Source organism: Microtus pennsylvanicus, chromosome 5 (genome assembly GCF_037038515.1).
Source record: "Microtus pennsylvanicus isolate mMicPen1 chromosome 5, mMicPen1.hap1, whole genome shotgun sequence".
In the NCBI taxonomy this organism is placed as follows: Eukaryota; Metazoa; Chordata; class Mammalia; order Rodentia; family Cricetidae; genus Microtus; species Microtus pennsylvanicus.
Genome location: NC_134583.1, coordinates 119,771,529 through 119,799,431, shown reverse-complemented (window position 1 = coordinate 119,799,431; position 27,903 = coordinate 119,771,529). Strand labels below are relative to the sequence as shown.

The following is a 27,903-nucleotide window of genomic DNA, read 5'->3' as shown; positions in this document are numbered from 1 at the left end:
AAATCAGTTTAGATAAGCGGCAGTTAGTGCGTTGGAATGGTAGAGTGTCAGCAGAGGGCAGAATTGGCAGAGAGATATCAATTTAGAAGTACATTGCAGTGGCCAGTGAGCTGGCTCAGTGGTAAAAGCGACTTCAGCTCAATCTCTGGAGCCCACACGGAATGTGAGAACTTTCACATGTTGTCCTCTGATCCGTACACACATACATACAAAATTAATAAATGTAAAAAACTCAGAAATTCATTGCAGGTCTTTGGAGGTGGATCAAATTGTGAAGAGGTGAGGGAAGAAATGTTTCCCGTTTGGAAAGTGTTGGTTAGGTTTGGTACAAGAATGAGGTATGCACTGTAAAAGATGAGGAATCCCAGCACAGTTTGTGATGTGCTGCACACTACTCTGCTTTCCTGTTACTGTTTAAACCTTGTAGTGATTCCAGGAATGGAAATGGAAACAAATTACAGACTGCTTTTGTACAAATTTTCAGTTGTACTTTTTTGATAAATAGTACCTTTTTTGGGAAGTTTCCAAAATAAGCATTCATTGTTTTATTTATAATTCTAGTAGGCGCTCAATAGGTAAGTTAGTGGTGGAAGGAGAGAAGGAAGGTTCTTGTGTGAGGCAGAGGCAGTTGGTCATCTGCTCTTCAGGAAGAGCCATAGAGTTGTCCTGTCCCTGAAGCTCAGGGAGGTTATAGAGCCGAGACTGTTCTTCACCTTGGTGCACATCCTTAGCACATTGGCCTGAGTGAAAGCTGTCGTCATTGTACAGGGAGATTGCTGATGCTGGAAGAAGGCAGTGGTGGTGCGGGGTGGGGTGGGGGGCACAAGCAGGGAAACGCCTTAGTGGGAATGAGATCTATTACCCAGTGGGAACAGTAAAAATGGAGCAACACACATCTAGGAGGATACATCTTGGAAGGTTGTTTTATACTGGATGCTAGATAACAAGAGAAAACATGGCATTGGAAACTTGAAGAGGAGAAAACATTCAGAAATACACATAAGGACCTTTGGGAGGGTAAAATAGAAATAACAGAGTAAGTGTGCAGATCTACAGACTTAATTCAGGTCAGATGTACTGAGTTCTAAGATGTTTTTGGTGATAAAGTAGTTCTTTGTTACTATAGGCCATACTCTGGACATGTTTTTGTGACAAATGTACAAATGATGTCAAAGGCAAGAGCCTTGAGAACATTGAGGAGTTAAGGAACACTTACTGTTCTGGAAGACTGGGGAGAAAGCTGAGTGCGAGGGTGATCGGGCGGGACTAACTGGAAGCAGGTGAAGCAGATCCTCAGGAAGGAAGGAAGCCTGTGTCCATAGTAATGGTAGTGATGGTGGGGGCAGCGGCCTTGTAGGCCTTGTAAGGTTTTCGGGTTTTGGTCAGTTAGATGAGCGCACACATTACCTGCTGTCCTGCCAGCACGTGCTGTCCCGTACATCCATCATCGCTACACTGCACAGAGCACAGTTTGCAGGACTTAAGTTAAAGCCTTCATTGCCCATGTGCTTTCCATGTAAAGTTGATTTGTATATGCTTTATGGCTAAATAATAGTTAAGTGGTTTAGTAAGTGTGACTTGAAAAGTCTATGATGATAGCATGCTTCATGGAAGTTGGTTGTAAGGAAGGCTAGCTCTTTGTCATGCTGAACACCTACCCAATTGTCTCTGAAGTTTAGTTTTGTTTTTTTTATAAAAGATATAAGAATGCTGTTTTTTTCCCATTAACATACAGTTGACATGAAACATGAATTTTTTAACTGATATTTCACACTGGTAACACTTTATTTTCTTTTATTTTAGATTCACTGGTTTTCAATTTTCAATTCCTTCATGATGGTGATCTTCTTAGTGGGTTTAGTTTCAATGATTTTAATGAGAACTTTAAGAAAAGATTATGCCCGATACAGTAAAGAAGAAGAAATGGATGACATGGTGAGTAAACATTCTGTTTTATAGTTAATGACAGCTATTTTTCATATTACTAAATTTATTTTATTTTAGGGGTGTGTGTGTGTGTTATACTGGTGCTTGGACAGGTTAGAGGTATTGGATTCCCCCTGGAGCTGGAGTTTCAGGTGTTTGCAGGCCACCTGATGTGGACACTGGGAATTGAACCTGGGTCCTCTTGAAGAGCAGTGTGCTTTTAACTGCTGAGCCATTTCTCCAGACTGTTTATTATATTTATTAAAGTTTAAAAATGATTTGTTAGTATCGTCTATGTGTATGGCGTCTGTGGGCATGCATGCTAGGAGCATGTATGATGAGGTCAGAGGACAACTTGATGGAGTCGGTTCTCTCCTTCCACCTTTACATGGGTTCCAGGGGTTGAACTTAGGTGGCCAGACTTTACCTGCTGAGCCATCTCTCCAGCCAGCTGTTGTATTTCCAATGCTGGTATATAGTTTACAATTTCTAATCTAGGTTAGTAAGGGCAGGTGTATAAAACCAGGTGCAATAGCAGATGTCTGTAGTTCCAGATATCCAGGAGACTGAGGCAAGAGGATTGCTTGAGCCCAGGAGATTGAGCCAAGTTTTACTTTTCTGGGGTTGTGGCTCAGTGGGAAAGTTCTTGCCTAGTGTTGGGTTTAATCCTAGCATTGCAAAGTTTAAAAACAATAATAATAATGTTCTCTGTGAGATCTAGAGTCATGCTCTATTCAAATAGTTTTTTTTTCCTCTTTCAGTAGGACTTAAATGTTCCCCTAAGCGAGACAAATAAACTTGTATTCTCCAGCCAGATTTTTGTCACCAAATAAGTGTGGTGCCATATGTCATACTTAGGAAACAAACTTTAGTTTACAGATTATAGCTTCTGATTTCAGAATCACTTAGGAAGATGTAGGCTAGTTTTGATATATTTTTTAAAAATATTGTTAAGTGTTGAATTAAGGGGTGGGTGGAAGGATTAACATACATTAAGTTTAATGATTTGAAAGAGATTTATCCTTAATTTTTTTTATTAATTTATAGGACAGTAGTGTGTTCCATAGAATACTAATACCTAGGTGAACTTAATTAAATAGGTTTGAGAAGCAGTTTAAAATATCAAATTTTAACATCCTAAGCATATTATTATAATGGTAAAAAATTCCTTTATTTTCCTTAAGAAATTTTGTGTCAGAAATTATTTAAGGATCTTTGGGTGTTATTTAGGCTGAATGTAAATAAAGATTTTATTTTTAAAGCTATAGATGACTAAATATCCATATCCAATATTCACTTTGGGGTATAAAGGGCATTTTTATGTTTTTAGGGCAAGTACTGGTTTAAATATACTTCTCTTTTCTTGCCTGCTTGGCCATTGATGGTGGTGAACCTTAGTCACTGTGTGAGTGGAAGACTAGGGCCTGAGAGTAAAGCAGTTCTAGGAGAGACCCTAACTCTTCCAAGTTGTTTATTTTGCTCCCTAGCCTTTTTTCTCCCCCACTTTTACCTTCATGAATCTCAATACAGTAAACATAACATTCTGAGTTATTAGGAGAGGAGTTACTTTCACTTTGAAATGTAAATGTCTGTCTTCTGTAAATGAAGACTGTGTGTTGGTTTCCCAGCTGCCCAGACCCGAATAATCACACAGAAACTATGTTAATTACAACACTGTTTGGCCTATTAGCTCAGGCTTCTTATTGGCTAGCTCTTATATCTTAAAATAAGTTATTTCTTTTATTCTGTGTATCACCTTGAGATAACCTACCAGTAAGGTTCTGGTGTCTTTCTCCTTCAGCAGCTACATGGCATCTCTTTTACTCCACCTATTCTCTCCTTATAGCTCTGTTCGGATTTCCCACCTGGCTATATTCTGCCCTGCCATAGGCCAAAGAAGCTTCTTTATTAACCAATGGTGATAAAATGTATTCACAGCATACACATTAGTCCTCAGTATTTTGAACTCTTAGAAAGATGTAAGTGTGGAAGAAGGGAGCTTACAACTGTATTTCTTTCCTATCTACTGTATTTCAATTTGATTCTGAATGGGTTGATTTTTTTATACATATTTATATGTCTTACATACAGGACAGAGACCTAGGAGATGAATATGGATGGAAGCAGGTGCATGGAGATGTGTTTAGACCATCAAGTCACCCTCTGATATTTTCTTCTCTCATTGGTTCTGGATGTCAGATATTTGCTGTGTCTCTCATTGTTATTATTGTTGCCATGATAGAGGATTTATATACAGAGTAAGTGCTTGTACTTTATCACTTTTTGTTGTTGTAAATAATGTTTTTAGTCATTGTAATCTATTAAGTCAATCATTATTAAATATTTGCTTATTTTAGTAATACTGTCCATGCTATTATTGCAGACAGATCTTAACCTTTAACTCTTAAGTATTTTGAATCATGTTTCCCTATACATGCTTAAACTTTCCAGCATTGCTGACCATTCCAAGTTATACTGGTTATGTCCTTAGACAGAGCTACTTTCAGTCCAGAGCTGTTTGAAAATGGAAACAGGCACTTTTTTAGATTCAACTGGATCTTTATAATTTCAGTCACCAAATTAGTACTTCACATTTGTACTCAGGCTGAGATCTCTACAAGAGTAAAACAAAGCACTTTACAGTATTGTTTTATTTTTTAGAGTCCTAAGTCAGTATGCTGTCTTGGCATGGTTTTGGGTATATTTTTTATTAGCAAAGCCGTTTGCCAACATTTCTTAAATCATTTTGTTTGTTTGTATATGTGTGTTTGTGTGCTCAAGTGTGTGTGTGTGTATAGGCATGTGCATGCCTCAGCACAAATGTGGACGTCAGAGGACTCTTTTAGGAGTTCTTTCTCCGCTCCCACCGTGTGTTCCTAGGCTTGAACTTAGACTGTTAGGCTTGGCAGCAAGCACCTTTACCATTTACCTTTGCATTGACCTTTACCTGCTGAGCAAGCTCAGGCTCTGTTGAGTGTGGTCCTGTCACCTTGTTGTCAGAGAACCCCAGCATATACAGACAAATGCACTGGGGTGTCTGGGTATATTCATTATAATCCAGGCATCAGACAGCCTGTGAATTTCTCAGTCAGAATTACTCGTTACATTTCATTTCATAGTACATTCTTTCTTATATGTGTATAGCATTTCATGGCCAAAAATAAATTTGTGCTGCTGAAAGAATGGTTTTTTAGTTGTGAACATAAAATAGCTGTAAACACCCCTGATGGCCTTAGTTTGCTCTCACTGTGGAAGGAGAGGGCTGACTTGAGAAAGTTGCTGTCTGTCTTCCAAACACATGTTATAACGTGCATGTCCACACTCAGGCACAGATCACACGTACACAATAATAATAAAAATGGTTTTTAATTTAACCGTATACTAAATTTCTGTTCCTCTGCTGCATAGTTCCTTGAGGAAAGGAAACAGAGGCAGTTGGATCTCTGTGAGTTCAAGGCAAGCCTAGTCTATTGAGTGAGCTCCAGGACAACTAGAACTACACAGAGTAATCCTGTGTAGAAAAAACCAAAGCAAAACAAACACAAATCTGCCAGGCAGTCATGCTTTATGCTAAGTGCTGATTCAAGCTCATCACTCCTGAGTTGAGGTTAACCCCATTATTATTATATTAGTGTTGTGATTAAAAATTAACTTTTCTAGCATCCCAGTTTTTGCTTTGCTAGTCCAAATTTTTGCTGTGGTTTTCTTTTGAAAATGAAGTGTTAGAATTTCGCAGCTCTTGTTAATGCAGACTCTTCTGATTTAATGTCCTTCAGTTCTTTAATAGGTGGTGTTAAGGGCAGGCCATTCAACATTCTGCCTGTTATTATGAAAAGTAGGTGTTGTGTTTACTCAGTGTGTATGTAGTTATTTAAAAGTGGCAAAGCTATCAGGATTGTTATGATGGAGAAGTCAGGGTCCCATGTTTTTACTGTGTGCACATTTGCACCTTCAGTGTGTGCATCAACCCTGTATGTTGCATGTCTGTCCTACGGGTAGGAAAGTAGAGCTCAGAGAGGTGAAGGGCTTTGACTGAATTACACACTGCTACTAAAGGGTGATAAACCGGTTTTGATCGAATTTCAGAGTTTTTAATTTGCATGTTATGGCAATGAAAATGGTGGCATAGCCATGTGAAATGGTGAGAAGAGCGGCACATCTGCATGTGGGGTTGGTGTGAGCCGCTCCAGTGACGCGACGCTCTTCAGAATGAGGAGCAGCTAATGTAAGGGGAAGATTGCTTTGCCTGTGTGGTCACTGACAATCAAAGGAGAAGCATTTGGAAGGTGTAGGTGGAAGAACGGTGGCACCGTGGTGCCGGTTGATGTGCGGTGCTGGCTCTGGAGAGCCTGCTCATCCTACTTCCTGTGCAGTCTCTCAGTGGGGATGGTAAGGCCTCTTCAGCCTCCTTCCTGTCTTGAGAATGGCTGTCACTGTGGACTCCTCATTGTAAATGAAAGTGGCTTAGTCGGAGGGTGGGGGTAAATGTTTGTATTTTTAAACAAAGAAACAAAAGATAGCTCTGAATGCTAAAACTATTCTAAGTGGAGACTGCAGACTTAACCTGGAAAGTCATTTTATACTCTGGGCCAGTTTTTTGAGCTCTTTTTGTTGATACTAAGAACTTCTGCCTAGTGTTAGGTTCATCTTACACTAAAACCAGCTCTTTCTATTTTCTTTGTAGTTAGAGCTATATCTGTAGACAAATACATTTATAAAGAGAATGGATCATATTTGTTAATCTTTGTGCGGAAGGAGTAAATTAGCATGTATGACATTTGGGTTCATGAGCGGTGGTGGCACACACCTTTAATCCCAGCATTTAGGAGGCAGAGGTAGGCGGATCTCTGAGTTAGAGACCAGCCTGGTCTACAAGAGCTAGTTCCAGGACAGCCAGGGCTGTTACACAGAGAAACCTAGTGCCAAAAAAAGCCCCAAACAAAACCAAAAACAGGTTTGTTTGTTTTTTAAACTGATTATTTGGAGATCTGTGATCTTTTTGAGACTGTCAGATGTTTACACTTGGGTCAAGTTGGATGTGGCTGGAGATGAACACGGCAGTGTTTGCATTGTCGAGGTGCACTGCGCATATTCATCTACTTTCGCAGCCACTGTAAAGAAATGAGCACAGGTGTTTGAACAGATGCTACATAGTGCAAACCAGTGGGCTGTAATCTGTAGGATGTTCATAAATAGTAAATATTTCTACTTTATAGCAAATTATGCTGTCATTTATTTTAATATCTCTTTTCAACTAGGCATTTTAGAAATAGTTTTTTATAGTTGCACTCAACATGAAGGTTGATTTAATTCTCTAGATATCATTATTGGGAAGAGGCTAGAGATTGTCCATCTGACATAAAGCTGCCTTGTAGACCAGTAAACATTTTTTAAAAATTATCCTTTACAGAAAAAATGAGCCTAGATAAAATAAGTCTAGACATGTTGTGTCACTTAAAATAGTAGCATTTAATATAAATTATCCTATTTGAATATTATTTTTGGTAGCAGACAGAAACCTTAGTGTTGAACCAGTTATAGAAAAAGAAATATTCTGATATCTTTTATTTTTAAAACAGTATATCCTGTCCCATGTGATGGAATTGCTGTATAGAGTTATAAGTAGAGCTTTAGTGCCAGCTTGTCATTGGTGCCAAAGAAATGAGAAGTGTTTATTTAGACGGTATTGCAGATTCAGCTGTAGACTAGATATAACTTGGTACCATTTAAGCTACCTTTGACTGGGAATATTTTATAGTTTTTTTTGTGATCCATGATAGGATGTTTTTCTCTTCTACTCAATAGATCTTTGATACTAAAGTAATGCTAAGGGGACATACTCCATGTCTTCGTTTTGTTTTGTTTTGATTTGTCATGCTTGTTTTTATGCCTTTTCAGGAGGGGATCGATGCTCAGTACAGCCATATTTGTCTATGCTGCTACGTCTCCAGTGAATGGGTATTTTGGAGGAAGTCTGTATGCTCGACAAGGAGGTAACTTAGGAGTTAGCACTCTTGAATCTTGATGGTATCCTTCTGCTGAGGAGTATTTGAAATTTAAAATGGGCAGTACAGGTTGTACAGATAGTAAAGGCCCTTGTTATATTGTGCATATCAATCGCAATATATCAAACAATCACAGTTTATCAACTCTATTATGTTTTCTATTTTGTTTTTATGGAACCTTTGTGTTTTATTTCCTGAAACTGTGAATAATTAATAATTTTCATTGTGAAGTTAGCACCAAACATGTACAAGAGTACACCTAAATTACTGATGTTATGTTTCTTTGAGGTACTTAGCTCCCTAAATGTGCTTCTGGTGAGCCCACCTTTATATTTATTCATCATAAAGTTACTATTTATGGGTGACTATAGAAGTTTGTTTTTTGGATGCTTAATGCCTGTGAATAAAGCTCGCAGATGATGGTAGGATATTAGGATACTAGTGTCTCTTCCAGTATTCATCAAAGGACTCCTCATAAAGATTTATTCTGTGTCATTGTCTCAGGTGAAAGGATTTCATCCTAAATACCCTCTTTGCCCTGCTGTTACTGACCCCCAAAGATGAGGGTGATGCATGGTGGTGCTTCTTTCTGTGGTGACGTTCTGAGTCTTGACGATTTTTTACTCTTCCTGCAATAGCATAGGGCAGAAAGGTTCTTACACTGATAAATATGCACATTTTCACTTAGAACTGAAAGGTTTTTGAAAGACCTCAAGTATAGAGACAGTCTACTGTAATTTTTTTTTCAGCCTATCTAAACATGGTCAGCATTAGGAGATTCTGCTTTATATTGTATTATATTGTCTATAAATGTATGTGTGTGTATATATGTAGAGAGACAAACATGTTTATATGTATATGCCTATATCTGTGTGTTTGTATATGTTCAGCATTCTACTAATAGCAGAGCAGAATAGGGGAGGGCACAGTGGCACATACCTATAGTCCCACTACTTTGAAGGCCGAGTCAGCAAGATTGTCACAAATTCAAGATTAGTACAGAAACCTGAAAACTTTTATAGGTCGTAGGAAATCAGAGCAGAGGAGCATTTAAAATCCTCCTATATGGCCACGTTTACCATTGCTAATTTTGTAGATTTTACTAGATATAGTGTGGTGGACAGTGTCTTTGTTTTAGACAGTTCTTTGGATGGCCTGCAGGCATATCATTATTGATTCCTATTTGATTTAGATGTTCAGACTCTAACTCTACCACCAGATATGAAGTCCTGCTGTGTAGGAAGGCATCCTAAGGATGCAAGGTGCTTAGTGTAACTTCCACTGCTGGAAACCAGTTAGGCTAACCCTGAGTTCCAGTCTCTACGACAGAAAACAAGTTTGTGTAAAATAGGAAATGGATTTATATCTGTATATAAGTTTGTTTTTTGTCTGATTATAAATTAAGGACAGTTTGTCAGACTTCTTTATACTGTACTTGTTCTTAAATATTGATAGACTTAGGCCTAGGAATGTCAGATTGAGAAAGTGTAATTTAAAGATTGTGTTCTGTTTGAGACTGTGTGCTGATAGTTTTGTTTGAACAGTCCCTAAAAATTCAGGTTAATAAAGAGGTCAGCTCAGAGAATTGAGAATATTTCATTTGTCTCAGGTTTGCATTGTGCTGGGGCTCCAGATCTTTTCACTATCCCCAGCCTACAGTGTTCTAGATCCAATCTGAACCCGAGGATAACCCGGGTTTTGGTCAGAGTCTCCAGAGAGGTGAGGAGCAGTAGGAAGCACAGCACAGAAGGCTGGCCAACTGATTGTATGTGTGGGACAGAGGGAACTAGGAGTAGGTAAGGAGTTGCATTTGTGTTTGTCTGCAACTGAGTAGATAAATGCAGTGTACAGGAAAGGACAGTGTGAGGATGGAGCTGTCTGATGATAGATCAGTAGATCAAGTCCGGGCCGTGGATGGTGCATACTTTTAAATCCTAGCACTTGGGAGGCAGAGGCTGGTAGATCTCTAAGTTTGAAGCTAGCCTGATCTACAGAGTGAGTTCCAGGACAGCCAGGAACACAGAAAAACCCTATCTTGGGAAGAAAAAGAAAACAGTGGTTTTTGACTTTAATTAGTTGTCGCCCCTTCTGTCATTGATGATTTCAATGCTGGCCATTGGGAAAGAAGGGCTCTTGAGTCTTCCTTTGAAAAAGAAATGAACTAGAAGAGAAAGTTCAGAATGGAGTTTCTTTGGAGGAATGTTAATATTTGGGATGGTGTAATTCCACCATGAAAACTGAAAAATCTCTGACAGAATTAGAACTAGAAAAACAATTAGCTTAGTATCCAAACCATCACAAATGATGTACAAAAGCTCAGCGCAGTTTTGTGGCAGAATCAAAACAAAGACATCAGTGTTACATGACAGGTCATTGCTCTTCTTCAGTACAGCTACTTTCATAAACTTCTGCTACAAAAGAAGAGTGAGACTGATCTTTTTTAAAGTAATTTATTTGAAACACTTACTAGTGTATCAGATTTAGTAACCTTTTATTGAATGTTTAAGTAAATAATTTGGAACTACATACTATATTTTTAACATTAATGCATGTTTGTGTAGCTCAGATTTTTTATAGCTTCCCTTTTTTTTCAGGGAGGAGATGGATAAAGCAGATGTTTATTGGAGCATTCCTTATTCCAGCTATGGTGTGCGGCACTGCCTTCTTCATCAACTTCATAGCCATTTATTATCATGCCTCTAGAGCCATTCCTTTTGGAACAATGGTGAGTTGCTTGAATTTTTAGTTCAAAACAGGATGCTTATAACCATTCTACTACAAGTCCTGCTGCCTCTGTAAAGCCTCCTCCTACTGAGATACTGAAGTTCCAGCCAGTCCCTGTCTTGGAAAATTTTTATTAGGCTCCAGAAAATATAGATTAAATTTAAACCTAAGACCCCTACATTTTCTTGATGCTGTGAATTGAAAAGTTTTCTTTATAGCTTTTACTAGAGATCGGAGAGAACCGATGAATGAATATATTTTAGAGAAAAAGAATACCAAGAAGCATGAGTGTTTTATTAAGGTAATACGTGTTCTAATTTCCTTTTTTGTTTCCATGATAAAACACTGAGCAAAACCAACTTGGTCCAGAGCAGGATCTGAGGTAGACGTTTAAAGCATTAAGCATGGAGGAGGGCTGCTTCCTGCCTTGCTTCTGGGCTCATGCTCAGCTATCTTTTCTTATACATCCCAAGACCAGCTGCCTACATGGGCTGGGCACCCCTACATCAACTAACAATCAAGAAAATGCTCCACAGGTATGTTTATCGGCCATTCTGATGGTTATAGTTCTTCAGCTGAGGTTCCTTCTTCCTGAGTGTGTCAGGTGAACAACTGATGCTAATGATGAGATTATACCTCTTCTCATCTTTGACAAACATATCACTTTAAATCATAATCTCTCTTTTCTTTTTCCCCCAAAATTTTATTACTATTATAATATAAAATGCAGTATACTTTTAAATTTCATCACTTCAAAAATCCAGTGTCTCTTTTAAAACCCAGTCTCCTAATTATAGGCTCCCATACAATCAAAACCATGTTATATACGTTCCAGAGTGGGAGAACCAGGGCATAGGAACAACCAGGTTAAAGGAAAACTCCTAATCTAGCAGTATAAATCAAATATTGTAGCTCAGTGTCCAGAATCTGGGACTCACAATTTCTGGGCTCCAAAGGGCTTACGCAGCTCCAAGCTAGAAAGCTCTGCCCTTCACAGCACACATGCACGCCCACACACTCACACACACACACACACACACACACACACACACACACACACACACCCCTTGTTTTGTGGGTTCAAGCAGCTCCATTCCACACTTGTTGATTACTTTCTTTGGTGAATGTCTCCAGTGTGCTGAATAATGAGGCTTTACTAGTAGCCTTTGCTGGCAACATGGTGCTAAGCCTCAACTTCTCTCCATAACTCCTTCAGTCCTGGGGTTTCCATAGCAATGAGGTAGCACCTTTGCCAATGACCTCATTTTGGCTTTCTTCAGGGATACCCTGACACTGACACACTGTGCCAAACTTCAGGTACTCTCCATGATCCCTTCATGCCTTTAAACCCAGTACCACATTGGAGACTCATGATGTTATATGGCGAGTTCCGCTGTTAGCTTGATGTGCAGCCTGGGCCCACAGATTATTTGTGCAGACCCTGTGGAAATGATTTTCCTGGAGATCATCTAGATTAGCGGTACTCAACCTGGGGGTTGAATAAACCTTTCACAGGGTTTCATCAGATTCCCTACATAGCAAATATTTACATTACAATTCATATTAGTAAAATTGAAATAACAGCATAATAATTTATGGCTGGGGTTCGCCACAATATGAGGAATTGTATTAAAGGGTCACAGCATTATGAAGGTTGAGAACTATCAATCTAGATCATAGGAACTGTGTCTGAGAAGCCAGGTGCCCTACTAACTGAATAGCTTAGTTTGAAAATCAGTCTAGAGGCCATCCTGTGTGCTCTTCCTAATGTTTTAGCTCTTTCTGCCAGTTCATGAACATGAGTCCTTTTTCTAGAGGGCCTTCGTGCTAATTCTTCATCTTAACAAAGTTCCCACAACTCACAGCCAACCTAACTTTAGTGACTTCAAGCTTTTTTCTTTCTTCTTCTTCTTCTTTTTTTTCAAGCCTCTTTCTTATCTAAAAGTAGTAAGTAAGTAAGAATTTTACCAGGGATCTGGATTTCAATCCAAATATTGCTGTTACCAGGACTAGCTTGACGTGGAATTCAAAGTAGATAGTTTGTCTTTGTACTCTATCTTCTATTCTTGTGTACCTAATTATACAAAAAACCACAAAACCTATTATTAGATTAAATTTGTTGAACAATAAGCAGCCTGAGACATTTCATAAACATTAGTAGAAATTCATGGTAACATTGTAAAGTCTAGTGTCCTTCAAGAGAATATTTACAAGATGGAAGAGACCATTTAAGAACTTTGGAGTCAGACCATCAAGATACAACAACTGCCCCCAAAGTTGAAGTGTTATAGCAATGATACTACAGACACTGGGAAAGAATACTGGAAATTAAATTGATTTGCAAAAGGCTAAATCTTTTTCTTTGGCAAATTTGTTCAGTAATGAGTTAAGTATTAACACACAGGGATTTTGGTCCTATGAGTGTCTTGGTTTTTTTCCCATTGCTATGATAAAGTATCCTGACAAAAACAACGAAGAGAAAAGGTTATGTTCCAGGTGACAGTCCATCAAGGAGGTAGGCGCTTCAAATTGCTCATCTGTTATATCCAAGGTCAAAAGCAGAGAGCAGCCAATTAATGCATGTATGCTCGTGCTAGCTCTCGTTCCCTACATTCAGTACAGTTAAGAGTTCTCTACCACCAGGCGTGCTTTAATCCCAGCACTCGGGAGGCAGTGGCAGGTGGATCTCTGAGTTTGAGGCCAGCCTGGTCTACAAAGTGAGTTCCAGGACAGCCAGGGCTGTTACACAGAGAAACCCTTTCTGGAAAAGTCAAACAAACAAACAAAAAAAGAATTCTCTAGCTAAGGAATTGTTTGTTTCACCTGTGGTGGATGGGTCTTCTCATCTTAAGCAGTAAAATCAAGACAGTCTACTATAGATATGCCCACAGGCCAACCTAATCTAGATAATCCCTCATTGAGACTTTATTCTCAGGTGATTTTAGATTGTCTCAAGTAGATAATTAAAAGTAACCATCATAGTTAATCACAGTACATGAGAAACACAACTGAAAGGAGGAAGACTTTCTTTTTGTTGGTGACTTCCTCGCCTTCCATGGTCAGCTAAACTATTTCTAGACCTGTGGTGAGGCGGAGCTTCATGGTAAAAGGTTGTCAGGGAACAGGATGCTTGCTTTATGGCAGCCAGGAAGTAGTAACAGAGCAACCAGGGAGATAGCACCAAAGGACATCCCAGTGACCTGCTTCTAGTAGGCCCTGCCTCTGTTTTTTTCATCACACAGTGTTTTGGTAATTTTTTGTTTTTGTATTGATGGATGTCTTAGTAAGAGTTTCTGTTGTTGTAAAGAGACACCATGACCATGGCAACACTTATAAAGGAAAACATTTAATTGGGGTGACTTGCTTACAGTTTAGAGGTTCAGTCCATTACCATCACAGTGGGACATGACAGCATGCAGGCAGATATGGTGCTGGGGAAGAAGCTGCTTCATATTGATTTGCAGGCAACAGGAAGTAGACTGAGTATCACACTGAGTGAAGCTTGACAAAAGAGACCTCAGAGTTTGTCCCTGCAGTGACAAGACCACACCTAATTAAAATAAAGCCACATCTCCTAATAGCGTTTGAGTGGCAGAGGCAGGCCTGGTCTACAAAGCAAGTTTCAGGACAGCCAGGACTGTTACACAGAAAAATCCTGTCTCAGAAAAAAAGCAAAACAAATAAGTCCTCCTTTAATTGAATTGACTTGAATAAATAACGGTAAACAAATGCATTTTATAAAATACTCTAAAAGAAAGCCTTAGGACATGGATCAGAATTGGAACCAACGAATGGTTTCATTCTTTTTCATCAAATAACTTTCACACAAGAAAAGTGAAAGGGAACATTCTTTGAGGAGAAGGATGAGGTTTAAACCAGATGATGTAATTGATTGTGTGGGGGTTCCCAGTTCCTTCTGTCCTGTCTGCTCATTCATGTGCATGTTTTCTTGCAGAGCAGAGATACTATATGGGCAGGAGAGACATTTGTGAAATTGGACCCAAATCTTCTTTCTTAGGGGAAAAGGAAGAAAGTAGATTTCACTTTGCAGAATGGGGTGGATTTATATTGACGAGGCACAAGGTTTTAGAATTGGTTATTAATTTTTTTTTGTTATTAATTTTTTAAGGATAGAAGCAATTATAGGAACTAGTGTGAATTTGTTTATTCAAAACAGCTAGAACACCATCATTTCCCAATTTGAGTAGGTTTTAGAAAACTAGAACACAACAGCGTAAGTAGGCATGGCCTCCTAGTGGACAAGATAAAGAAATGTGGTCACAGCCATCGTGATGAGGCTCGGAGCATTGGGATGTCACAGTGCAGCAGCACATACTGCACTGGAGGAGATGTGAGAAGACAGTGTCAAGTTCAGTCTGACCACTGTGGAGTGCTGAAGGTGCTGTCTAAGGGGATCTCATCTGATGGATGTTTGAGATCTAGAGATTCTTTGTGATGGGGGCAGCATGTTTTGTAGTTCCTGGTGCTTTTATAACTATTACCTTAGTTAGTTTTCAAAAGAACTAAATAGAAATTGGGGGGATAATTAATGTTTCATAACATTAAACTCCCAGTGTGTAGTAATTGATCCAGTTGTATTTCTTCTGTTTGGGTTGTGTTGTTAGTGGTGAGGATGGGGTTTTGTTCATTGGGTTTGTTGTTTGTATTTCTTTCTCCCTTTCTGTCAAAATGAGTTTCTCCAAGTTGTGTATAAACATTCATGTAGGCAAAACACCCATACCCATTAAATTTAAAAAGAAAGAATTCCAATTGTTTTGTACCTGTGCCAGCACTTGATGTAGTCGATCTTCCTAACTTTAGCCCATCTAGTCAGGGTGCAGTGGGTTCTGCCTTTCATTTCTCAGTTGACTTGTCAGTCACATGGATGGCTTTGTAGGGGGAGGATTGCTTATTTCTGTATGCATCTTTAATGGATGTTGAAATCTTTTGTGCTTCTGTTTTATTTTATTCTCCCCCACCCCCCAAGACAGTCTCTTTTCACAGCCGTGGCTGTTCTGGAACTCTCTCTGAAGACTAGACTGGCCTTGAACTCACAAAAATTCACCTACCTCTGCTTTCTGAGTGCTGGGATTAAAGGTGTGAACCACCACACGCAGCTGTGTGTGTCTGTGTGTGTGTGTGTGTGTGCGTGCGTGCGTGTGCAGGAGTGTGCATATGGTGGGGAGAGGGGCATGCATGTGCCAAGGTGCAGGTGAAACTCAGAGGACAGCATGTAGGAAGAAGTTTGTTGTCTCCGTCACCATGTGGGTTCCAGGGATTAAATGCAGGTCATCCCTTTTTTCCCTTTTCCAGTTTGTCCTTAAAACTGTCCTATTTAGGGAGTCTTTTGCCAAACTAAACAGCAGTGAGCTTTCCTTGGTATATCGTCTTTTAGAAATCCTGTAGTTTGGTCTCTGAAACCCTGAGAAAATTTGAGGTATTTTATTTGCGCATAGCATCCTCTGTTGGCAGGGCTCTGCTTGCCTGCAGCGCTCTCGGAGCGTCTGCTGTGAATTGGCAGTACCTGGATAAAGGAGCCTTTGGTTGGAATGCTCAGTAAACTAAAACCAAGTAATTTAGTCATAATAATGAAAGATAAGGGTAGACACATAAAAGCATGCCACTGACAGGAAAGGAGATCCCAACGTACTTTATTGGGGGCAGTGTGGAAGGCTAGGGATAGCGGGAGCTAAAGGTGCAGAGGGAAGAGTTTACTTTGTGTGTGATTTGCTGTGAGCATTTTTTCCTTTTTCCAGTAGTGCATTCCTTGTATCAGTTTAGCCCTCAGAACTTAACCTTTTCTCCGTGATTGCTGTGTTTGAATTTTCAGGTGTCTCTCTTACTTGTTTTTATTAGTGTTTTTGTTCTCTGAGTAACCACACACATTTTATTTAATTTACAGGTGGCCGTTTGTTGCATCTGTTTTTTTGTCATTCTTCCTCTAAATCTTGTTGGTACAATACTTGGCCGAAATCTGTCAGGTCAGCCCAACTTCCCTTGTCGTGTCAATGCTGTGCCTCGTCCTATCCCGGAGAAAAAATGGTAAAGAGAATGCTAAAGCTTATTTGATTATTGTCACAGTGCATAAGTTTTTAAGGCTGTTTTGTACGTACAACTTTAGAAACAGCTTGTGTTTATGCAAAACACTTTTAAATTTAAATTTGTTCTTTTTAATTTTCTCATTAGTCTACATTGTAAAGAATATAGTAACCCATGCCTTTATTTTGCTTTCTGAATATTGCTGCCGTTGACATGTCAAAACTTTGATAACACAGTAGTGTGTAGAGGTGGGTGCAAAGTAAAGCTTCAGAAGTCTTTTAGGCTTCAGATAAAATGTGACTACTGCCTCTTGTTGTAGGGTTTTTTTGTTTGTTTGTTTTTTTGTTTGTTTGGGTGGTTTTTTTTAAGACAGGGTTTATCTATGTAGCCTTGGCCATCCTGGAATTCACTCTGTAGACTAAGTACTGGGATTAAAGGCTGTGTGTCACCACTATTGTTGCTGCCTGTTTTTGTAAATAAAGTTGTATTGGAACACACCTATACCCGGTCTTCACATACTACTTAGGGCTTGTTTTACTTTCCAGCATCAGAGTTGACAGAGCAGTAGTTACACAGAGACCATATCACCAGCAAAATCTGAAACCCTCTGAATTATAGAACAATCTGCCAACTACTTGTTGATAATTTCTTTTTCCTATCAGATATTTTATTCTAAATATTGACCCATTTATTTTCATATTAAGTCGATCAATTGAGAAATGAATTAAGATTAAGACCAGTGGTAAATATTTGGACACAAAATAATCCAAAAATATACTAATTTGATAACTTATTTGCTAAGAAATAATAATAGGAAAAATATTAAAAGTCTTTGTTTTCTGTAATTAAACCATGATGTTTCTATAAGCAGCAGACTTTGTAGGGATAGTAAACATTGCCGTTTACTCAGTAGGCTCTAATCTGAGCTGTGTCTCAGATAGCATTGTTTGGTGTTGCATGGCATCAAGGCACACACAGGCAAGTGTTCAGGACCAAGGCTTCAGTGAAGTCCTGCAGTGTAACATGGGCAAGCACTGTTAGAAACACTGTTCAGATGTGTTTGATTTTGTTTTAATTTTGGGCCATTGAATGTTCCAAAACCTTTTATTCTTGCTGAATTGTTCACAACCCACACATTCAGTTACATGGCCCCCAGTCTAAGAGAGAGAATAATGTTCTACTTTTAGTAATTGTGTGCTTTTCTTTGTTAGATTGGTGCCTGTAAGAAACTTTGGACTGAAGAGTTTTCAGTTCACTTTTTAAACTGCTTTTCTCCTAAATCAGTATTAGATTATAGGGCTCATTAATTACTCATGTTCAGCTTCTTACTGGAGAGAGAAAGGTAAAAAGAAAAGCCTAGTCAGAAAGCACAGAAGATCTTTGAGAAGTAGGGTTAGTGAGGAGAGATGTGAACAAGTCCTGCCTTGCATACCAGAGATCAGTCTCTTTTAGGTGCAGGGAGGCTGGTGTGGGGCTCCATTCTCTTATTGTTTTTTACTCACGTGAGAATGAAATCTGAGTGCTAGGTCTTCTTCCCTCCCTCCCTCCCTTCCTCCCTCCCTCCCTCCCTCCCTTCCTCCCTCCCTCCCTCCCTCCCTCCCTCCCTCCCTCCCTCCCTCCCTCCCTCCTGCGGTGGAGGGATGTTAGGAGTCAGTGAGGATGGGGGAAAGTCACATCTTCCTGGATTCAAAGGGAAGGCTTTGAGAACTGCCCGTGCTTTCTGGAAGGAGAACATGAGACTGCATTCCAGATAAAAACCAGTGATTTTTACTCAGTGAATGTTGGCTAGGAGAAGGGAGGAAGTTTGCATTTTATTTTTAGTCTTTCTTTGCCCCACTGTAAAGCAAAACTGTCAATACCTTGATTGTTGAATTTGTTGGAAAAGAGTGAGAGCCAAGAAGAAAGTGGATTAAGGTCAAGAAGGTCAGTTCTGAAGATCATTTCAGATAGGGATCTCAACTTCTTTTTCTTTTCTCCCTTTCCCCTCTGAATTTCTGTAAGAAATTACAGAGTTCTCAGAAGTTACTGAAAATTGGTAAACTAGGAATAAATACTTAATGTGCTTCTTACTCTGCAGTAGCAACCATTTGTGTTCCTCAAATCCTTCCCTCAGGCTTTAATGTGGAGAGAATATTGATTCCAAACGATGACTAATTGAAATCTCACTCACATTTTTATGCCTCTTCGGATTTTGGTTTTTCTTTTTATTGGTTTGTCTTTATCCACTGGGATAATTGTTAAAGTATTAAACATCACCTTTTTATATTGGGATTTATATGTATTATGAAACCATACTAACAGTACACTATTAATTCTAATATTTTCCAGGTTTATGGAGCCTGCAGTTATTGTTTGCCTGGGAGGAATTTTACCTTTTGGTTCAATCTTTATTGAAATGTAAGTTTTGGCAATGTTTTCATGTTTTGAAGGATTTAGTTATTTAGTTATAACAGAATGTATGGATTAGATCATGCTAGATTGGTGTGGAATCAGCAGACAAAGCGGTCTCTCTGGAGTCAGTTTTGTACTACTTTAATGAAGTACTGAGGTTGCGAACTTTTTAATGAACAATTTTATTTAACTTACAGAGTTAGAGATTCTAAATCACAGTATATTATGAAGGGAAGTCAAGGCAGGAACCTGAATGCAAGAACTGATGCAGAGACCATAGAGAAAACCTGCTTCCTGGCTTGCTTGCATGACTTGCTCAGCCTGCTCTCCTGTATAACCAAACACCACCTGCCCACCTGCCCAGGTGGCACTGCCTGCAGTGGTCTGGGCTTCTCAAATCAACCATTCATTATACAGGAAAATGCTCCACTGACTTGTCTGCAAGCCAATATGGTGGAGGTATTTCCTCAGTTGAGGTTCCCCTCCCCAGATTATTTTAGTTGGGTCAAGTTGACAGAAAGCATAACCAGCACAAGTCATACATATAACTATATAAATAGGTAGTTGTCTTTTGTTTTCTGTCAGCTGTGAGTATACTATAATCATTGGTGGGTACCTAGAAGGAGACTGGAGTGGGTCACTCTGACTTGTTTAATAAAGCCAGTTAAGGAACTCTGTACCTACAGCTGATAATCCTCACTCTGACTTGACCGCTTACTGCTGGTTCTAGAGGTCATACTTTTTTCTGCTTCCCTTTGCCCTCTCTTCCACTAGACTTCTCTGCTCTTTCAGGTCATGCTTGTTTTGGTTTTCTCACACCCTGTCCTCCTAGCATGGCATTTTTAACCTGTCTTGGTTTATTTTATTTATATGTTTTACCTTTTAGTCTCCTTATGTCACTTTTCTTTTGCTAAGGATTTTGAATCTCAGTGCAATGATATGTTACTGCCTTCATGATGTGACCAGCTGGGTGTTCATAGAATGAACCGATCCTGTTCACTCTCTTAGCTCATACCCTTTTGTTGAAGTTCTAGCCATGCTGAACATTTTGAGGGCTTTTTCTTTTGTTTTCAGACTTATGCGTATGAATTTTTGCCTACATTCATTATGTGTTTACCATGTGCATGCCTGGTGCCTTTGGAGGCCAGAAGAGGGTGTCAGAGTTTTGAGGTTGTGAGCAATCATGTAGGTGCTGGAAATCAAAGTCAGGTCCTCTGCAAGAGCAGCTGGTGCTTTTAAATGCTGAGCAGTCTCTGTGGTCCCCAGAGTTTTTTGTTTGTGTGTTTAACTTACTGGATTTCTTTACCTAGAACCAGTCTTCTGCTCTTGATGTTTTCTGTCACAAGTCTTTCTCCTGCTCCCCACCCCACCCATGTCCTTGTCCTGTTTCCGCTCCTTTTCCAGTTCCTCACCCAGTTGTACCAGGGGACTCCCTCCTCTCATTTGCTGGGTATGGTGTACAGCTGCGGGATCAGCATTGTCTTAGAGCCAGCCATCTCCTAGAGCGCAGTGATGTTTCCTTACTGTGCTGATCTTTACTGTTCGCTTTCTGGGTTTAATACAATTGCATCATTTCCTCCTTTCCATCTTCCCTCCAAACTTCTCTATGTCACCCCATAATATACGACAAGGGATCTGTAAATAGCTGTTGAAACCTGTGGGCATGTGATGGAATAAATGGATTACAAAACAGGGATTTTAAAAAGAGAAGTAAAAGACCCTGTTCTGAGTTACGGATGATTTGAGTAATGAATGGCTTTCAAGAGTATTTTTGTTTTTGTTTTTTTTTTAATGAAAAAATATTCCTACTCTTTGTCTTACTGAAGACAGTGTCAATCTGCTTTAGACTTTGGCTTCCTGTTTTGTCGTCTTCTCTAATTCTGTATACTCTTAATTGTATCACTTATTTTTCTTTTAACAGAATGTTTTCTAAAACATGAAAACTCTTAAGTAATGTTTCCTCTTAAAAATGGAAGAATGAAGAAAATGACTATTTTATGAATGTAGATTGCAGCTGTTATCGTTTACGAAGTTTTAACTTGTTTAGGCTTCTAATTTAGTCATTTTGCTCAGAGGTAAATGCCTCCAGAATAACTTGTTCTTTAGAAACATCACAAAAATATTTTGAGAATTTAATAAATGAGAGTTAAGAGAACCTGTTGGAAAAGAGTAGAAAGGATGCTAGCAAGTGTTAAGGGGACTGACAGAGTAAGCTTCAAGGCCGCCCTCGTTGTCCCTTCTCAGGTACTTCATCTTCACTTCCTTCTGGGCATATAAGATCTACTATGTTTATGGCTTCATGATGCTGGTGCTGCTCATCCTGTGCATTGTGACCGTCTGTGTGACCATCGTGTGCACATACTTCCTGCTAAATGCGGAGGACTACAGGTGGTAAGTGCTTTCGGTGGGACCTCTCGGGCTCTGATACCTGGACAAGATCTCTTATGTAGCTCTGGCTAGTCTAGAACTTACTATACAGGCTAGGTTGTCCTCAACTTATAGATATCCACCCGCCTCTGCCTCACAAGGACTGGGATTAAAGTTATGTGTCACCACACCCAGAGAGGATCCTAATATCCTAAGTTTACCTTCGAAGCCTCTTAAGCTGAGGAAAAGATTTAACAGAAATTGTCCTGTTTAAGATAATAGGAGCTGGGAATGGCAGTACACACTTGTAACCCTGCTACTGGGGAGGCGCTTGGCTATAGATTGATACTCTAACTCAAAAAATAAAATGAATGAATAGGAAAGATAGTAGAATTGTAAATATGATGAAAATTTTATAAGAAAATGGTATCAGTCCAAATTTTTTAGTCCTATTTGAAATATTTCTGCAAAGTGCTTGATGCTGAGTTTATGGGGTCTGAAAGGGGAAGTGGTTTGTCTGAAGTCATTCACAGATATGACCAGATGCTGGAGTTTCTAGTTCCCAGGCTTTTTGTCAATAATAGTTAAGCATTAGGTACAAGGATTTGTTTTTAACTACACTAGAATTTTAAAGGTTTTTTTTTTTTAATTCTTTGCCTTAAAATTTGAATGCCATTCATTTCAAAGGCATAATCTTTTTTCATTTTGTTGTTCCAGGCAATGGACAAGTTTTCTCTCCGCCGCATCAACTGCAATCTATGTTTACATGTATTCCTTTTACTACTATTTTTTCAAAACAAAGTAAGTGGAGGTTTTCTCTCATGGGTCACCTAGGAAACTGCACTTGCCCTTTAAATAATGAAGTGTAAAGCCTCAGGTTGAAAATAAATGTATGTGTTTAATATTATTTTATTGTATTGCAGGATGTATGGCTTATTTCAAACATCATTTTACTTTGGATATATGGCGGTATTTAGCACAGCCTTGGGGATAATGTGTGGTAAGTTTTTAAATTCTTGGAACATGACAAGAAAAGTTTTGAGCACCTCAGACTCAGGAAAACACTGACTTAGAAATTAAGAAATTCTGGGCTGACAAGCCTGCGTCTGAGCCCTGGACGCAGAAAGCTGGGTCAGAGAACTGGCGCCACAGTTGTTCTCTGGCCTCCGTTCATGCCTTGCCCAGTAATAATCAAGTAGAAGTTAAGGCATTCTGTTCTGCTGCTCTATCAGGAACACCAAATGAAGCCAGAAGTTTGCCTTCAGTCTTTTTCACTCTGCCTTAAAATCTGATCTATTGCTCGATTCAGTTCTACTTTTGTAGCTGTTCTAATGATACCACAGAGCACAGAATTACTATGGTTAGTTTCTCATTCACGTTGGGAATTGTCTTGTTTTGATACTGTCTTTCAGTGTTGCTAAGCCTAGTCCTGGCTTAAACTTCTAGACTCAAGTGATCCTCCTGCCTCAACCTTTTGAGTAGCTGGGGTTACCAGTGTGTATGGTATCACATGCAGTTGAGAATTGGCATTTTAAAGCATGTTCATTGGAAAGGATTGTATGTCGGCAGGTGTAAGGTGGTGCCTGAATGATTTCTGCCTAGATGTTTTTTGAGATGTTGCTGAAGATAGCCGTGTTCGAAGGCAGCTCAGGTTACTGGCAATGAGTGCAGCATGTCTGTTTAGTTTTCACAGTGGATTTGGCTGATTGTATCCCTGAGGTGTTTTGCCATACACCTCTCTACTCCAAGCCTTTTGTAACATAGTAGTTCAAGCAACAATAACATGTTGTACTCAATGCTTATCCAAGAATACTTCAACAGGTGGTTGTAGGTTTTTATTGGGAGATATGTGATGTGTGTGTGAAGTTAAAAGCCTTTGATAATTATTGCCTACTTAAAGTAATTCATTGGTTGTTATAATCTTGTAACGCTTACTCCTGATTATTAGCAGAGATTTGTTTATAAAAAGAGTCTTCTTTACCTCATCTGTTTTGTTACCTTGAGATAGATCAATTTGATGAGAAATCGGTTCATGGTTGGGGGTGTAGCTCAGAGTGCTTGTCTAACATGTAAAAACCTTTGGGTTCAATCTCTAGTACTGTTAGAAAAGTGACTAGTGTGTGTGTGTGTGTGTGTGTGTGTGTGTGAACTATTAACACATAGGAGATGTAATTTAAAAGTTTAAGGAATAAATCCAGTGAAGAATGGTCATTGACTAGCTATTCTAAAAGACACCGAGGTTTGTTGGGTTTTTGTTTGTTTGTTTGTTTTTCTTTTTAAAAAGTCTCAGTTATTTGTCTAAGAAGACTATTTGGTTTATTCATTCATTCAGTTTATTCAGCAAATAGTGATTGGGTAACTTTCTTATGCTAGGTGCTCTTAGACACAGAGGGTAAATATTTCATTAACAGCACGCTCTGCTTTCTGAAATTTTGAGCCCCACTTTGAGGTTTATTGTTTGAAACTTCCGACCCACTTACCTATCTCTCGGTCCAGTCTCCTGCCAACCTTTACAGCTTTTATAACTTAAATAGGAAAAGGAGGCACCAGAAAGGATCTTTTTCTAGAGTTGCAACAGCACTGGGTCATGCTTCTCTGAATTCCCAAAAGCCTCCCTCATTACGTCTTATGGCTCTGTAAGTTTTTGGAAACATCTAGATATTGCCATGAATGTTCATTCACACTTCTGATACTAGCACCCAGGAGGCTGAGGCAGAAGATTCCGGAATTCAAGGAAAGCCTGGGCTATATAGCAAGACTGTGTCTGAAGAAAACAAAGTATTGCTTTAATGGGCTGAACTTGTCATTATCAAGTCAGTCTTTCTTTCATGAGTTATATTTTAATTCCACAGTTACTGACAATACAAGTAATAATTGTGATTTGATTCTAAATAATAGGTTAGGGTTTGGCTATAACAGATGCTTTGCAAAGCAAATGATAGCATTTAAGAGATTTGGGGAGAATACTAATATAAAGAAAGACATTACCCTAAAAAAGGTATGAAACTCTCTAGAACAGAGAACATTTAATATTTGTAAATGGCAGACCCTGATCTCACTATATTTGTTTCAGAATACATTATTTTATTTTTGCAGGAGCAATCGGTTACATGGGAACAAGTGCCTTTGTTCGAAAAATCTATACTAATGTGAAAATTGACTAGACACCTGAGACAACCTGGAGCTTCGGATCAGTTTCTCTTTCATGAGGGTGGAACTTGCACAGAAAAGAAAAATAAGCGCAAGAAGGGATTTGGGCTTAACACTGGGTACTTGTGGGTCTCTTTCACGGATGGCTTAGAGTAACATCTGTTTCCATTGATCCTAGGTTCTTACTGTCTGCTTTCTCCAACTGTTCACAGCAAATGCTTGGATTTTATGCAGTAGGCATTACTACAGTACATGGCTAATCTTCCCTAAACTAGCTCATTAAAGATGGAATAGACCAGCTCTCTTCAGTGAAGAGGACAAATAGTTTATTTAAAGCATTTGTTTCAACAAAAGAACTAGAGGGAAACTTGGATGCTAAGATTCCATGAGTAGAAATCTTCTTGGCACTTGGTGTTTCTATGTTATTGAAAAATGATGTTCCAGAAAGAATATTTTTTCTCTTATTTTTACTGCCATTGTTGATCTATTGTGGGACATTTTTATATATTGAACCTGGGTTGTTTTTGACCTGTTTTTGGTCGTCCCTCCATTCAACTGCATCTTTTTTTTTAAAGCAAAATTAAAAACTATTAAATTCTGCATGGGATTTATCTTCTGTCATCTTAATCTTAGTTGGATCAACCTCATTTATTTATCTTAAAATTAACCAGTTATAATATCTCAATTCCATCCAAAGAAAATACAGTATGAAAATAGAGGTGTACTCTCTATAAAGCAATTTACTGTACAGTTAGCAAGCAAAGTGTTAAATGAAGAAGATACTTGTTTTATGAAACATCTGGAGATTTAGATAAATTACATTTTAACTGAATGTCTAAAGTGATTATCTTTCCCTTCCTTCCCCAAGTTAGTCTTACATCTTTTTTTGGGTTTCAATGAAGGCTTTACATAAGAAATTATTAAAAAAAATAAGGGTGGGTCAATAAGTGTATATAACATTAATAATGTCGTGTAGGTGTAGGTTTCTGGATGCATTTGGATGTACAGATTGACTGGAGGACTTTTGGGATGATTGGTGTAGAAATGTGTGGGTTTGGGTGGCTTTTTACATCTTGCCTACCATTGCATGAAACGTTGGGGTTTCTTCAAAATGTGTGTGTCACACTTCTTTTGGGAGGGGTTGTCTTCTTCTTTTATGAAACTTCTCCTTGAGCTAAATTTGTAATTTAGAAACATTTAATTTTGTTAATCCTGTCTGGGACATTTAAGTAACATCTAAAGCATTATTGCTTTAGAATGTTCAAATAAAATTTCCTGACCAAATGGTTTTGTGACAATAGATGTGTTTGTAATTTGAAGGTATTTGCTCAAAAGGCAGTAAACTACGAAGCATACTTTTCAAATGCAGAGGACCCACACTTTAAAATCCCCAAACAGAGTCAGATGTGCTAGTTTCTATCTATAATCCCAGCACCAGGGAAGCTAAGACAGGTTGCAATGAATTTGAGAACTGGACTACAGAGTGAGTTAAAAGCCACTCTGTGAGTTGTGTGCTACTCTGTAAGACCAGTCCAAATAAGTAAATAATAAAAAGAACAAAGTCCAGAAACCTGACTATGGATACTTACAAAGTGAGTGATAAAACTCTTTATATGAAATTGTGACGTACAAATAGAAACATTCATTGGATTGCTGCATCATGTAGAATAGAAGGGAATATAAGTGGCTAATCTAAGAACGTTAGCTCATTCAGTGGGTAAACAGATGAAGGCTACAGAAATCTCAAATTATTATAATTTGCACATATATTTCTGAATCTGCCCATATTGCAAAGTTTTCCTAGAACCATTGAGTTTCTAATTCAGTACTGTGCTCTGCAGATACCCCCAAACTGTACTGTATATCTGTGTTTTTCGAAAGACTCAAATCATCTGCTTTAAACTTGAATGTAAAACTCACGCATTCACAGTTACGTTAGATGCTTTTAGAAATCAGTGGGCTCCGTGTCTTCACCTGAGGCGCCTGACATCTTGAGGGTATTTGGACTCTTGACCTTAGTGAGCTGTAAGCCATGTGAGTAGAGCTGTGGTCTGTCATCTTCAGGTCAGAATCTCAGCTGCAATGTCAACTAATTGTCAGCATCTTCTCTTTCTCACCTGCCCTTAGGACCTTAAACTGAAAGGCACTGTTTGTTTATATCATGTAACTTTTAAACATGTAAAGTACTTTTAATACAAGAACATTTAGTCCACAGGTTTGGGTGTAGCTCAGTTAGAGTGCTTGCCTCGCGTACACAAAGCCCTGTTTTGACCCCCACACTGTATAAACCGGGTGTGATGGGACATACGTGTGTGCAGTCATAGCATTCAGCAGGCAGAGTTACCCTCAGCTACAGACTGAGTTCAGCACTACCTTGTGCTGCTGACATTCTGTCTCTAAAAATGAAACAACGCTTCATCTGTCTAATGAAGTATATATAAACTAGATAGCAAATTTTTGTCCTAATAAAATTTTTGTTTCTCATAATCTTACAGGTAAGGTTTTCAGAGGACATGGCTGTTTCAGGTGCACCTGTTTTTTTCTGCTAGGTTGAGCTCTGGAGTTCTTTGAAGTCTACAATGAAAAATAAATTTCCAAATATATTAACATTAAAATGAATAAAAATTACTTTGAAAGATCCTTTTTAAAAAGACTTGTATTGGTTGGTTTATAACATCACAGAGGGGCAATGTAAATGTATACCTTGAAAAAGATACAGGTCATAGGTATCTTAGTTTTCCCTAAACCTCAGTTAGTAGACTCGTTCAAACAGTGTCTGAGTTCACTGGAAGGTGGGGCTTTTGTACTCCATTAATACTGTATATCTAATTTACTAACATTTGCTTAGTTTGTCAGCTGATAATTTGAATACTATCAAAAACTAAGAATATACTTTGTATTTTTAAGCATGATTCCTGAAAATTAACTATACTGGTCTCCAAGTATAAGAGTAGGTTTTGAAAAAGTGGAACTGACCTGGTTGGAGGGACCTCAAATGTGCTAGTGTATTGTATAGGTTGGCATACTGCATTGATTTGCAGAGAAACCCATGCCCTTAGAATCATTGTCTTGTGGTGTCTGGACCTCATGGCTGGAATGCTCGGATGTTTCCCACTGGTGGTGGCTGGCCCTTTTTCCAAAGGTGGTTGTTGCAAATTCCAGTTCTTTCAAAAGCCACTTGATTTAAGGGTTTATCCACAAATTGTGCCCATTTTGATATAGCATTTGTTTCCTAAATGTTTACTAATCACTTTATGCCAAATGTCTTGCAGATGTTATTTTTAAATTTCCTGAATTTTTA

At 38.7% G+C, this 27,903-nt stretch overlaps 1 protein-coding gene across 1 annotated transcript in view; it reads left to right on the top strand.

Annotated features, from left to right (window-relative positions):
- The window catches only part of Tm9sf3 (transmembrane 9 superfamily member 3), a 52,450-nt gene extending 26,564 nt beyond the window's left edge, over positions 1-25,886 (top strand). Inside the window, exons 6-15 of the mRNA XM_075974080.1 lie at positions 1,804-1,935; positions 4,018-4,184; positions 7,825-7,919; positions 10,526-10,656; positions 16,558-16,697; positions 19,023-19,091; positions 21,330-21,476; positions 22,170-22,253; positions 22,376-22,452; positions 24,549-25,886. Of these exons, the coding sequence (XP_075830195.1) occupies positions 1,804-1,935; positions 4,018-4,184; positions 7,825-7,919; positions 10,526-10,656; positions 16,558-16,697; positions 19,023-19,091; positions 21,330-21,476; positions 22,170-22,253; positions 22,376-22,452; positions 24,549-24,616 (1,110 nt within the window). The 3' untranslated portion in view covers positions 24,617-25,886. The remainder of the gene's footprint in view (positions 1-1,803; positions 1,936-4,017; positions 4,185-7,824; positions 7,920-10,525; positions 10,657-16,557; positions 16,698-19,022; positions 19,092-21,329; positions 21,477-22,169; positions 22,254-22,375; positions 22,453-24,548) is intronic.
- Positions 25,887-27,903: the final 2,017 nt, after the last annotated feature.